The sequence below is a fragment of the Manis pentadactyla genome, chromosome 4 (assembly GCF_030020395.1).
Source record: "Manis pentadactyla isolate mManPen7 chromosome 4, mManPen7.hap1, whole genome shotgun sequence".
NCBI lineage: Eukaryota > Metazoa > Chordata > Mammalia > Pholidota > Manidae > Manis > Manis pentadactyla.
The window spans coordinates 51,161,326-51,174,076 of NC_080022.1; the positions used below are offsets into that span (position 1 = coordinate 51,161,326).

Below are 12,751 nucleotides of genomic sequence, written 5' to 3' on the forward strand. Positions count from 1 at the left end.
CAGATCACCTACAGATGACCTGGTAGTTCATAAAGAGGATTTACAGGTATAATCCAAGGGAACTGAGTTTCCTTTGGGTGGTTTTAAACAGAGGTTGAGGTAATCCACTGGATTTTAACAGAACAGGGTCTAGAGGCTATAAAGTGAGTGGAGCGGGTGCTGGAGCAGGGAGACCAGTGAGGAAGCTATTGTAAAACTCCAGGCAAGAGATGATTTTGTAGCAAGACCAGGATTGAAAGTGGGTTGTGAGAGAAAGAGTAGTCAAGGATGACACCAGGGTGTTTGTTTAAACTGGAAGGATGAAGTGGTTTCCTGAGATGAGGGAGGCAACAGGAGCAGAGGTTGGAGGGAGTGAGGGTCAGGGTTGAACATGTTAGGTTGAGATGCCGCTGGACATTCCATTAGGGATGACAAGTTGGTGACTAGATATATAGATCTAGAGTTAAGGGGTGGTACTGGAGATACAGATTCAGGAATTATCATTATGGAGATGGTATTTAAATTCATGAGATGAGATAACTAAGGGGATATTGGGAAAGAGAAGCAGCTCAAGGCTGGAGTCCTCTGGCACTCTGATAGAGGTTTAGGAGATGCGGAGTGGCCAGAACAGAGAAAGGAAACTAGCATGGTGTCATGGAAACCAAATGAGCAATAGTTTGAGAGAATAATTCATTGTGTCAAATGCTGCAGAAAGGTTGACTTAGGCAAGGACTGACAACTGACTATTGCATATAGCATGGTTTCTGTAATTCTCCCACACTAATAACAGATCATCTTGTTCGGACTTTTCCCCCAGGTTGTAGCAGATACCAATATAAGTGCCATAGCAACTCAACTGGAAAACATGTCCACAGGCTACCACCTTGGTTCGCCCACTGCTGAACACCATCCTGAAGACACGGAGTAAGTATTCTAGATGCAGAGTACCTATTATGTGTGTGGGCAGAGCTCAGCGAGACCACCTTTTCCAGATTCTAGAGTGTACTCTGAAGAAGAGGAGGGGGCAAGTGCACATTTCCCTGTATAATTCCTAGAGAATCCCCAGGAAAGCCCCCGGGTTTCCTTATTGCTCACCAGACTTTGTTCTACCACATGTGTTCTTAGCAGACCCCTGACACAGAGCCTGCACAAAGACTCCATCTGGTCACTTTGACATGCTGCCTGTGACTTCTCCCCTGAGAACCCACAGATTTATAGCCCAGGTGCACCCTGATTTATTATGTAAGGAACTATGTTTCCTTCATTTTCTAAGCTAAAACATTGTTTTGAGATGAAATCTTACTGGTATACTTGCTTGCCTTCCTCATTAAAGCCAGTCATTGCAGTGAAGGTTGCTCGTTAAAGCAGTAGTCCTCAAATTGGAATGTGCATAAGAGTAATCTAAGGGGCTATTTTAAAATGCTAATTCCCCTGGCCCCATTCTCAGAGCTCCTGACTAGCTGGTATGCAGTGGATTCCCAGGGAACTTGTGTCTCAGATAGGCCCAGGATCCATACTTTGAGAAATGTTGCCTAACCTTAACTCCTCTTGGTACCACCAATGCCTGGTCACTGTGGGTGCTCAATAAACATTTGTTGACTGATCTGAAAGTTCGTTGGAAGTATCTCACGATCACGGCCATTCCCAGCCTTTCCCTGGGAGTTCGCCAACTTAAATGAACATCTTTGAGCTTGTTTTTTCTTGAGGAAAGAATGTTAAACTAAACTCACTTTACTCTTTTCTCATTATGAAAGAAATGAATCCTATTAAAATATGATAAATGTATAAAAGTATAATATTTTCAAGTTACACTGGCCCTTTCCTTTAAAAAAAATATCAGAACCCTCATTGGAAGAGTAGTGCACTTTTAGCATCTTCCAATGTACTTCAGAAATACAGAGGTCCCCTTATAATCCTGGTTCCTCTCCTTAATTCCACAGCTCCTAGCAGGTTGGGAACCACCAGCACAAGAGAATTTAAAAATCAATTATAATCCAACCAGTGTTAACATTTGGAGTTTAGGCTTTTTAGTTTTTTTACTAGTCTTCTAAATGAAGGTAAATTAAAAGCAATTAAAAACGTGAGATAATGGAAGCAGCTCCACCTGATGTTGCCAGCCAAGGAGTGGAGGTTCACTTCTGCCCTCACCCTGAAAATAGGTCCCTAACTGTGAAGTGACAGAATTTGAAGGCATTGCCCCAGCTTCGATTATGCAGCTCTCTAATGATTTGGTGGCCCCAGGGGCTGGCTCTGGAACAAGGACTTTGGACATCTAGTTCCCATTTCAGTGTCCTTGGAAATGGGGGCTGTGTTTGAAAGTGGAAACATGAATCAAATTCATGTCTAGCCATTACTGAGAGTACTTAGAAGGCCATGAAGTGGTGAAAGATAGAGCTTTATTCATGACGTCATTACGTTCAGTTATAGGGGACAATTCATCACTATTTCAGCAGATATTTGAGGGCCTTCTAAAGCCAGTCACTGTACTAGTGCTGGGTTCTGAGGATTCCAACTTAGAAAGATAGGTGAAGGCATTGCCCCAGTCTTCAAGGAAATTGCTAGAGAATTAGAAAAACAGACCCATAAATCTTTAGCTGGTAAGTATAGGAGAGCTAAGTTCCACGAGAGGGAGAAGTAAACTCAAGTTCTGTAAAACCATGGAAAGGGGGCATAACTCAGGGAGTGTACTTGGAGACACTAATGCTTAAAACTGTTTTTTAAAGAATCAGAATAAGCCAGAGTGTCATTTACAAGAGTTAACAGCTCACATGGCGTATGGGTATCGGTAGTGCGTGGCTACGCGCTGTGCACAGCCAGTGAGGACCTCACCAAACAACAGCTATCGTGAGAGCCGGCGGAAAATCAGCCCTTAAATAAGCCAGGCAAAATGGAGGAGGGGGAGAGGGAAGAATAGTCTAGTCAGAAAAGCATATTCAAAGGTTGCTTGTATCCCAGTTTTGCGAATTTCTCTAAATATATGAGTGGCTGAGTTTATGTCGGACAGCTCTACCCCCCAGACATGCATGCCGCCACCAGACAGGTGACACTGCCAATAGAATGTGCAGGTGGGAACCCCCACCTACAAGTAAGACAGCGAGGCCTGGGGTGCCAGGGCTCCCTGGGTCTTCCTGCCTTTGGACAAAGGCATTCGGGAATAAGAAATTGGCAGTAGCTAAGCTTAGATTAAGCTATCAGAACCTACACAGGTTATTTAAATTTTAGACATGTTGTTTCTGAGAGAAAAGACTTCCACACTGTACGAAGCTTTGAAAATCTAAACTAGACATTTTGCTTCACCTTGGTTTCTCTCTTCTTTCCTGGATTTCAGTTCTCATGCACATAGTCATGATCCTGAATTTGTGAGAAGCACAGTGTATAGTGCTGGGAATACCCGATGACTAAGATCTAAGGAGTGCATCGTCTGATAAGAGGAGAGAGATGGTTGTGTACTCACGATACCAGATGACAGGTGCCGTGAGGGAAATCTGAACCAAGTGCAAGGGGGCATGCAGGAAAGGATGGGGCTGGCTCTCCCACGGGTGTCAGGGAAGCGTTACCTCAGAAGTGGGCTTTGCCGCATGCGTCCCACCCCAAGGGGAGGTGGAGCCGGAGCCGGGGCGCTGAGGTGTTGCGGCATAAAAGGCATCGCAGTCTGCTGAGCTCACCTGTTCTGGACAGAAGTCCACCCGCAGACTGGCTGGTCGGCCGCCAGGCTGAGGTGATACCCCTGCCGTCTGTCTCCATGCACATCCTTCAAGGATGTAAAGACAGTTTCATTCAGCTTTAAACAGTAAGTTTAAGAGTTCAAAACAAAGCATGAGAAGGGTGCTTTGGCAAGTTCAGCATCGTGACTTTATTTTTAATTAAAAAACAATGATTTTTATGAAAAAGAAACCCCTCAAACATCAAGAATATTTGTCCTTAGCCCAGCAAGGTATGGGAAATTTAAAAATAAGCTTCTAGATTACTCTCTGAGAGTTCAATTTGATAAAGGGACCTTCACAGTTTCGCAGTATGAAAGTCTCTCTCAATTCTGTGTTCTTCCATTAAAATGAAATTCCCTCTCAATATCTATTCTTGACTTAAACAGCATGCATTGTGTTTTCAGAACACCTCCACCTAAGATTATTTCTTTGGAGAAAGGCTCTGAAGGCTTGGGGTTTAGTATTGTAGGGGGTTATGGAAGTCCCCATGGAGACCTGCCCATTTATGTCAAGACTATATTTGCAAAGGTATTTTTTTCCTTTTTACTGTACTTTTCTTTTTTTTTAATCAAACCTAGGTTCGAATTTTTTTTAAGTGCTTTGCTTTGCTTTACTTCCTGGTTATATCTGGGTATGTGCATGTATGCTTATTTCATTTTAATCTTACAGGAAATTCCTGTACCAGACTAATGAAAGAGGAGTTCTTTTATAAGAGTAGAGACACAGGAAGTGTAATTTTCTCTGGACCCTGTTACAAAAGGAGATGCTAACGGATTTCAAAGAGTGTCTTGTTTCAGCAGCACAACATCAGAAGCAGTGCCACAATCTTTGGAGGCCAGCCTTAGGAATATTGTTCTGGGCTACAATAAAGATTTGACTTTCTCCTTTAAGGAAAGATAACAGATAACAGAGGGCCATGGTAAAGCTTTATGTAAGCCTCAGATCATTGCAGCTTCCCCAGCTCCCATCACCAAAAACCCCCGGGTGCGTCAGCTTCTGGTGGTGTCTCTCTTCTCACACTCTGCTAGGTACTTAGGGGATCAGGTCGGTAAGTTAGACTAAGACCGCATAACAGTGTTTGCCCGGAATTAAATATTCCAACACATCCTACTTAAAATTCAGGTCATGGTGTACATTCCTACTGCTGCCTCTAGATCACTCTTAGATGTTATTTTTAACTTCATTGTGGTTTTTAAAGTTGGGATTTAATTTCATTCTAAGTTTTGAAACTCTCTGAAAGTGTTTAGTATTGAAATTACAACTTTATTCTTCATTGGTTTTATCACAGTCTTTTGTTTTATTAATTAATTCAATTACCTCCTAGTGCTGTATTTTCCTAAAGAAATAAAGGTCTTCAAAAGAAGAAATAAGATAGATTCTTTCTAGAAGGCTGTGCTATACACTAAATACAAGTCTGTTTATACATGTGCAGATGTATACCACCTGTTAATTGGCCTAACCGGGACTTGACATAATCCTTAAGCCATTTGGCTTTTGCCTTTGGGACGTACTAGGCAGCTACACATCTACCCGCCTGTTTCCGTCTTGCTAGGGTGCCTGTTAAGAAGTCTGTTATTCCCAAGCACACCTCTGTTACCTGGTGACAGGCAGAAGGGGAGTGGGAAGGCAGATAGAAACATTCTGGATAATGGTGCTCCCAGAGTGGTAATACCCAAGATGGGTAACACCTACAGACCCTCCTCTTCCTATGGCAACAGCAACACCATGAGTAGTTGTGATAATTATTCTTTTGAGTCATTATTAGACTTAGCTTTTAAAAGAGCCAGCAAGGCAGATAAGGATAGGAGAAGGTCTTAAAGTTAGCCCCCACCTCTTAGCAAGTTCTGTCTGCCTGCCTTTGCCTCCAGAAAGCCCCTCCAGAATGTCTGTAATCACTAGCTCACCTCATAACTATGAGTCCATCAGCTACAGAGCAGAGAGAGGGCTGGCTAGCTTCTAAGGCCTTCTGACGTGGGTCCAGAGCTCAGCAGCACCAGCCGGGCCTGTCTGCACCTTCACTCTTTGGTCAGGTCACCGGGACCTACCCGTACAGCTGAGAGTGAAGTGGCTGTACATTGCTGGTGGGTTTTTGAAAAGAAACCACCATCAAGTCACAGAGGGACAAGAGTAATGAGAATAATGAATGGACTGAAGCTCACAGAATGTTCTTTTCAAAGGCCCCCACTGAAAGTGCTCATTTAGGAAACACCTATGTAAGTGATAGCATAGTAGTAAACACTATGCTAAACCTCCTTGGTATGTTTCATTTTTAAGGAATGACCTTTTTTGTAAAGTGAGGCACACTGAAAAATGAAAAGCTCTGAATTAAGTAAAAGTTCTAGTGGCCTACTTAGTTTCAAGAAAAGAATATTCCAAGGCAAATAATAATAATTATTATTATGTAGACAGTTCCATAGAGTTTACTACAGAAAAATTTCATTTAATGACTTTTTTATTTGTTATAGTGAACCAATATATCCAAATTTAAAAGTTTTCTGTGGAGAATCAATAAACCAAAAACTAGCACAGGGGATTTTTTATTTAATGTCACTAAGCTAAACATTTCCCCCATAGGAATTTCAAAGATCTAGGAACTATAGCTATATGTTTTCCATGTTTTTTAACACCAAATGTAAGTTCTTAAAAATGCTTGTCTTTTTGGGTTTCTGGATCTCAGCTGTCCACAGAGTGCGGATTTTTACAAGACCTTTTATTGTGTCCTAAGCTTCTTTAATAATTCTCTTGCTCAACTGAAAAATGAATCTGGCCCCTTCAGCTCTTCCCCTCCAGAAATACGAAGCATGCCGGGCACTTTGGGTGGGTGGAATTTATGAGAATCAGTCAATCTGAGGAACAGGCTGTCAAGCACTTCATATTTTTTTTCAGGTGTTTAATTGGAAACTTTAAAATCAAAGCCAACTCAGGGTCTTAGTGCCTCCAGCTGCTGGGTTAACCATCAGTCAGCAAGAGGTTGGCCTAAAGACTTCAACAACCCTGACATTTAGGGAGCAGTTTTTCAGAGCCTGTAAAATCTGAAAACATGAGTTTGGTCATCATTAGAGTCTCATTTTATTAGAGTACCACCATTATTGAGTAAATACCATGTGCCACACATTTCATCCTTAACAGGCCGAAAGGTAGACAGCAGATCCCTGATGCAGCGTTGGGCCAGGCAAAGTGACCGAGTTGGGACAGTTGTATTTCTGAACTAGATGGGAGTTTGTCTGTGAACTTTATTTTTCTTTCTTCCCTTTTTTAGTCTACAAATAGCACATTGATCAAGTAGGAGAAGAGATAACGGGTCAGTAGTATTTGTCAAGTAAACACAGCAATGCATGCTTACACCTAGTATACAAATCCTAGACTGCTGAATTCACCCCTTTTTTGCATTACTGAAAATGAGAGCTTGAAGGGTATAACATGCTTCTTAAAAAGAACTATAGAGCTATCTGAGGTTTACTAAAGTCCTTAAATCTTAGCATATAATATTTAGTAAAATCAAGTTAGCCACATGATTCTGATTTTATCCATTAGAGTTACTTCTTTAATCCTTTAGCAAAGTTAACACACTTAATTAAAAGAAAAAAAAAAGGTTGACTAAAGTTGCGAGTTACTTAATTTTGGTGTTCTCCCCACAACCCAGTATAGACCTGGTTTTGAATATCCTTTATTACACCTATGTACAGGAATTCCACCTTTTCATAGTTCTGAAATTCTAGATAATTCCCCACCAACTCAAGGATCTCCACACGGTAGGTAGACACAGGTCTCTGGAGCATTATTGCCTCTTAGCTCAGCTTCCAAATGAGTCACTCAGGGACTAGGTGCCTTGAGCCTTTATTAACGTTCCAGTCATTCAGCATCATTTAGAAGACTTTCTGGCACTAGCTTTTCAAGGGATTTTTACAGTTACCCCAACAGATGGAGCAGGCCTCCTGTAAATCATTTTCTAGGTCTTTTCTTTCCTTACCTGTCTAAAATATTTCTAGTAATATCGTGGCATTTTCAGATATTCAGCTTTGGAGTGAAAAAAGGCCACCAAGTTTTACTTGCTTTGTGCCATTTTGAGGAGCCATGAATGACTGAGGATATAATGAAAGTAGTCATTTAGAAACCCGTCTACATGATCAAAGATAAAGCTGAAGCTTTTGAATATGACACTGCAAAATTTTAGAGATGCTACACCTTTGCGTATTTATATACAGAACAGCTTTATTGTGACATAATTCATATGCCATGTAATTCACCTATTTAGAGGCAACACTTATTTTTGACAGATCACCACAATGCTGATAGCTTAGTAATGCAACAGGAACCCTATATAATGATGGTGTTGGCAGTAAGACTAACACCAGATTCAGTTCTGCCATTGTTGGTATATTACATATTCATGAATATGACCTGATACGACATTCAGATTCCATTCAGTACTGAATATTGAAATAAGGTCCTGCCTGTATGAAAAGAAATGTGAATGTCAGTACATTCTACCAATGTTATTTAAACAATGCATAATTATGTAACATTATTATTCAACCATTATTCAAATAACATATGCTACATTTTTCTTTATTTTCTTCTTTTAAAAACATTACCTAGAAATAACATTAATTGGTAGTTTTTAAAGTTACTCTTTTAATATGTACAACGTAATATTAATATATTATTTGAGTAGTAATCACTTTGCCCTGGATTGAACTGGAACGTTTCTTGTTTGTAGGGAGCAGCTGCAGATGATGGCCGATTGAAGCGAGGCGATCAGATATTAGCTGTCAATGGTGAGACCCTGGAAGGTGTCACTCATGAGCAAGCTGTGGCCATTCTAAAATGTCAGAGAGGGACTGTAATTTTAACTGTGCTGTCATGAGCCTTGGGACATAATCACAAGGTAGATGTTGTTGTAGAACATCCATAGGAAGGTGAAGTTCTGAGAGGATGAAAAGCAACTTCAACTAAAATCCACATCCCTCTTACATCTCATCTTCTGCTCAGGAGAGATGGTCAAGGTTTCATGTGAATTTCCCACATCAACAGTCATCTCCCTAATGTTTCCCAGCATCTTTCTCCTCTTGGTGAGGTTAATTTCTAAAACCTGAAGGTGTCTTCTCTCCTTTGCATTCAACATCCATGTTTACCAATCAGTAGTAACTGGTTCTGATTATATTTGCTGAAGCTGAAGTTAACAACGTCTCATTCTTTATGCCCTTCCCTCCCCATCCTTACTCATACAGAAGCTTAACAGCACCCTCAGATGTCATCTGATGAACAGAAAAAACGTTAAGCAACTTGTCATCTCTCTCATGCCTTACATGTGTTAATTGTCTCATCAAGTATGCCAGAAAACATTAGCAGTGTAATTAACTCACCAGCGATCCCCATGGTGACACACCAGAGTCTCCTGTGGGAGCCCTCTATGCCCCCCTCTGTGCGACTCGCAGGCGCATGTGCCTCACATTCATCTCTCTGGGTAGGTCTAAGTTAGCCATTGGTGATCGTGATGAGCCGATCTGCATACTGGAATCTAGCAGTTCTGAAAGCCTTTCTAATTGTTTTCCTAGCTGTATAAATTTATACCAATGAGCAAATTCACCTTTTCTCAGGAGGAAAAATCACCATCCATGTTGTGAATTCTAACAAAGCTTAATTATGTTCAAGTCCAGGAAGTCCACCTGGAGTTAATGGCATCTCAATAGGCAGGCGTCATTCCCTCCCCCAGTCTTCGGATGAGGAGTTGGAAGACCCAGAACCATTCTCCAGAGATCAGCAAGTTTTTCCTCAATCCAGATAAGGTCTGGGTGGCCTTGGCCTTGTGCAAAGTGGAGTGACAAACCTGAGGATCTTTCCCCTTGGCTCCAAACTGGGCAGTCTAGCAGCAGTGACTGTAGGAACATGGGCAGAGCAATGTGCTTACCCAGAGTGACCTTGCAGATTTACTGAGCCCAGGAATCAGCAATGGCTCCTCGGCTAATGTTTCCTGGGCTCCACAGAGCTTCCCATTTGCTGAAGTTGTGCATGTTAAGAAAACAACTATGGAAATACAAGAACAAAGTTGGTTAGGGGCATTCTTATTCAGCTATTAGAAGGAAAAGGAGGAGATGCTTATCAGTAAATGTCCTCAGTTCTTCTGTAAAAAATGCACCATGAAGGATGAGTACTAGGATCAGTAATAGAAGTAGTTCAGCATTAACATACAAGCTGCAGAATGGTCCACAGTAATTATCAAAATGTAATGGTCTCTAAGATGCTATTTAGTATAGATTTTAATTGAAAATTATCTTTGAGTAGATGTAATCACAAAGTGCATTAACTCTTGTTGGAATATTTTGTGGCTATCCCAAAGTATAGAGTGCCTAAGTTTTGATGTTGAAAACATTTTCATGACTGGTATTAAGTTTTCTGAAATTACACATGGATTTTGAAATTTCTAATGTATCCAAGATAAGTGGTGTTGCTAGCATGAGATGTTAAACTGCATGAGAAACTATCAGCCTCAGAACATTCTGTTAATTGTATCTGCTAGAACCCCTCAACAGCCAAGAAGAAAGGAAGCCCAAATAAAACTTGGAAATGCCCCTTCTGAAAAACACTCACATACGTATAATACTTTTGAAACGTGATTCTGCTTGATTTTGATGGAATGGCCATTAAATACACACTTTGAAATAATGCACTGTTGTTGTGTTTCTTCTTGTGTTATCCTCTTAGGTCATGCTACTAAAAGTCTGTTGGCAGAAGAATTGTGATGCATTACACTCCTGACTGCAGCAAATTGACAAATCCTCCAACTGGTTCTATCTTTGCTTGCAAGACTAATAAATAATTGCCTTACCAAAAACATTTTTTTTTTTTTTGCGTCACAACTTACAAACTAGGAGAATGTGAAGACAGGAATTTGTGAATTTCTCTCATAGCCACATGCATTGTTTTGGCTTCATTTGGAGAAATTGAATTTAGTGATGATATCCCTAATACTGGAGTTAGCAGGACAGGGAAGCAGACCAGGAAAAGCGAAAGTGCCAAATGTTTATGTTTCCAAAGATACTAAATATATAGTTGCTTCAGGAGCCAATGAAATCTTAAGATGTTTGAAAAAATGTAATTTCTGCATCTGATTGTATTTTTTTCTTCAGCCATTTTATTCCCTTATTTGGGGGAGAGGGAATAGAATCCAACTTTTCACAGTTTTCCAGTATCCTATTAAAATCTGGGATCATGAATAGCAGTCCCATGTATTAATTGCCAAGTGTGTTGTCAGGCATTAGAACATACGCTTTCCAAAGGAGCCGCTCTAATCGTCCAGAGGGTGGGTCTTGGAGTCACACTGCCTGAGTTTGAATCCTGACTGACTAGCTGTATGACCTTGTCCAAGTTATTCAATCTCCCTTTGCTTTACTTTCCTCATAAAGGAGCGGGGCTGGGGAAATTCTATTTACACCATAATGAGTAAAATCCAGGTGGAACCCTCAGCATAGTGCCTGGCTCATGGTAAGTGCCGCAGTAATAAACATTAGCAGTACACCTCTTACACTATTTGTGGAGATGGCGTAAAATTAGACATTCATGCTGAGGATTCATGGTTTCAGTCAGTAATGAACTTTAAAAAATGTATTTCTGAGGGTGGCTTAGCTCTGAACTGTTGCCCAAAATCAGATAGCAAAGTGCCTAACTGATGACAGTGGTGTGGGCTCGAGGAGCTAGAACGTGTGCTGTCACAGAGCCACCGCTGAGCGGAAACCGCGGCTGCCATCATCAGCCACACCCCTGCCTGGGATAGGGGGTGCTATCCACTTTGTATGCCTGTCCTCCTGCCTCCTGAGCCAGTCGAGGCACCTCAAATACCATCAAACCTTTGGTGAGGTGTTTTAATGTGGTGTGCACCTTAATTTCAGAAATTTGGAATTGCAAACGGCTCTGTTCTTCTAACCCAGCCACACTCCCCTTTTTCCTGCTCATCTGTTGTCAAGGAAGTCAACCTCCCCTGACCAGATGATAAGCTTCTTTGAAAACAGAGATTAGGACAAATGCATCTTCATGTTATTTCCATCCAGTATACTTTTCAACTAGTGTATATGTCCCATCCTTCGAAGTTTTGTTTGAATTTTTCTCCACATCTTCCATTTCCCTCCTCAGGTTCATATTCTTCACATCAGAGGTCAGCAAACTTGGTTTGAAGAACCAGATAATAAGTATTTTAGGCTTTGCAGCCCATTGCAGTCTTTGTCACTACTCTACCATTATTGCATGGCAGCAGCAAATTCATGACACATAAATGAATGAGCTTGGCTGTTTCCAATAAAGCTTTATTTACAAACAGGCAGGGGGCCAAATTTGGCCCATGGGTTGTACTTTCCCCCTGCTTTATATACTTATACATAGTATAAGACATTCATAGTCATTTAAGGCTCCGGTCTGCTATAGCGTAACACCATCTTAGACATTCCTAGGACATATTGATTGATTTATCTTTCCTAATCATGGATGGGTCTTATTTCTCTGCTTCTTAGCAAGTCTGATCATTTTTTATTGAATGCCAAGGATAGTGAAATGCACATTGTTGGCTGGTGGCTTCTGTATTCCTTTAAAGAGCAGTGGGATATCGCATGGGAGTACTCGTGATCCTTTCAACCCTTGTTTTCAGGCTTTCTCAGGTGGGTCTAAAGCAACCCTTAAAATAGGGCTAATTTTGCCCCACTATGAAGGCAGTATTCTGAGAATTCTGCCCAATTCCTGTATATTATGAGGTCTTTCCTCTGACAGAAGGAAACTATCCATAGCACTCCAGGTGGTTCTCTCCTGGCCTTGAGAGGTTCCCTCTCATGCATGTGCGGATTACTATTCCAACCAAGACTTAAGGGACCCCCTCTGCAGATCTCTGTAGCTCTCACTGGGAGCTCCCTCCTCCCCAGTAATCTGCCCTACAAATTCTAGCCATCTGGGACTCCCTGAATTTTGAACTCTCCTCTTCTCATGGACTCTGTTTGGTTCCTGTTATTGAATTGTGGCCTGACTACTGCTTCCTGGCAGTAAACTGGGACAATTGTAGATGTTATTTCATTTCTGTCCGTCCA

General features: G+C 41.3%; 1 protein-coding gene across 8 annotated transcripts in view; it reads left to right on the top strand.

Moving 5' to 3' along the window:
- The window catches only part of PATJ (PATJ crumbs cell polarity complex component), a 392,045-nt gene extending 381,515 nt beyond the window's left edge, over positions 1 to 10,530 (top strand). For 3 of the 8 annotated variants that reach the window (XM_036911254.2, XM_036911257.2, XM_036911259.2), the window contains 3 exons: positions 797 to 903; positions 4,088 to 4,211; positions 8,404 to 10,349. In XM_036911254.2, coding sequence (XP_036767149.2) covers positions 797 to 903; positions 4,088 to 4,211; positions 8,404 to 8,550 — 378 coding nt within the window. In that variant the 3' untranslated portion in view covers positions 8,551 to 10,349. Of the gene's footprint in view, positions 1 to 796; positions 904 to 4,087; positions 4,212 to 8,403; positions 10,350 to 10,388 lie in introns of those variants that run through there. The other 5 variants (XM_036911260.2, XM_036911261.2, XM_057500268.1 and 2 more) reach the window with 4 other exon arrangements.
- The last annotated feature ends 2,221 nt before the right edge of the window (positions 10,531 to 12,751 follow it).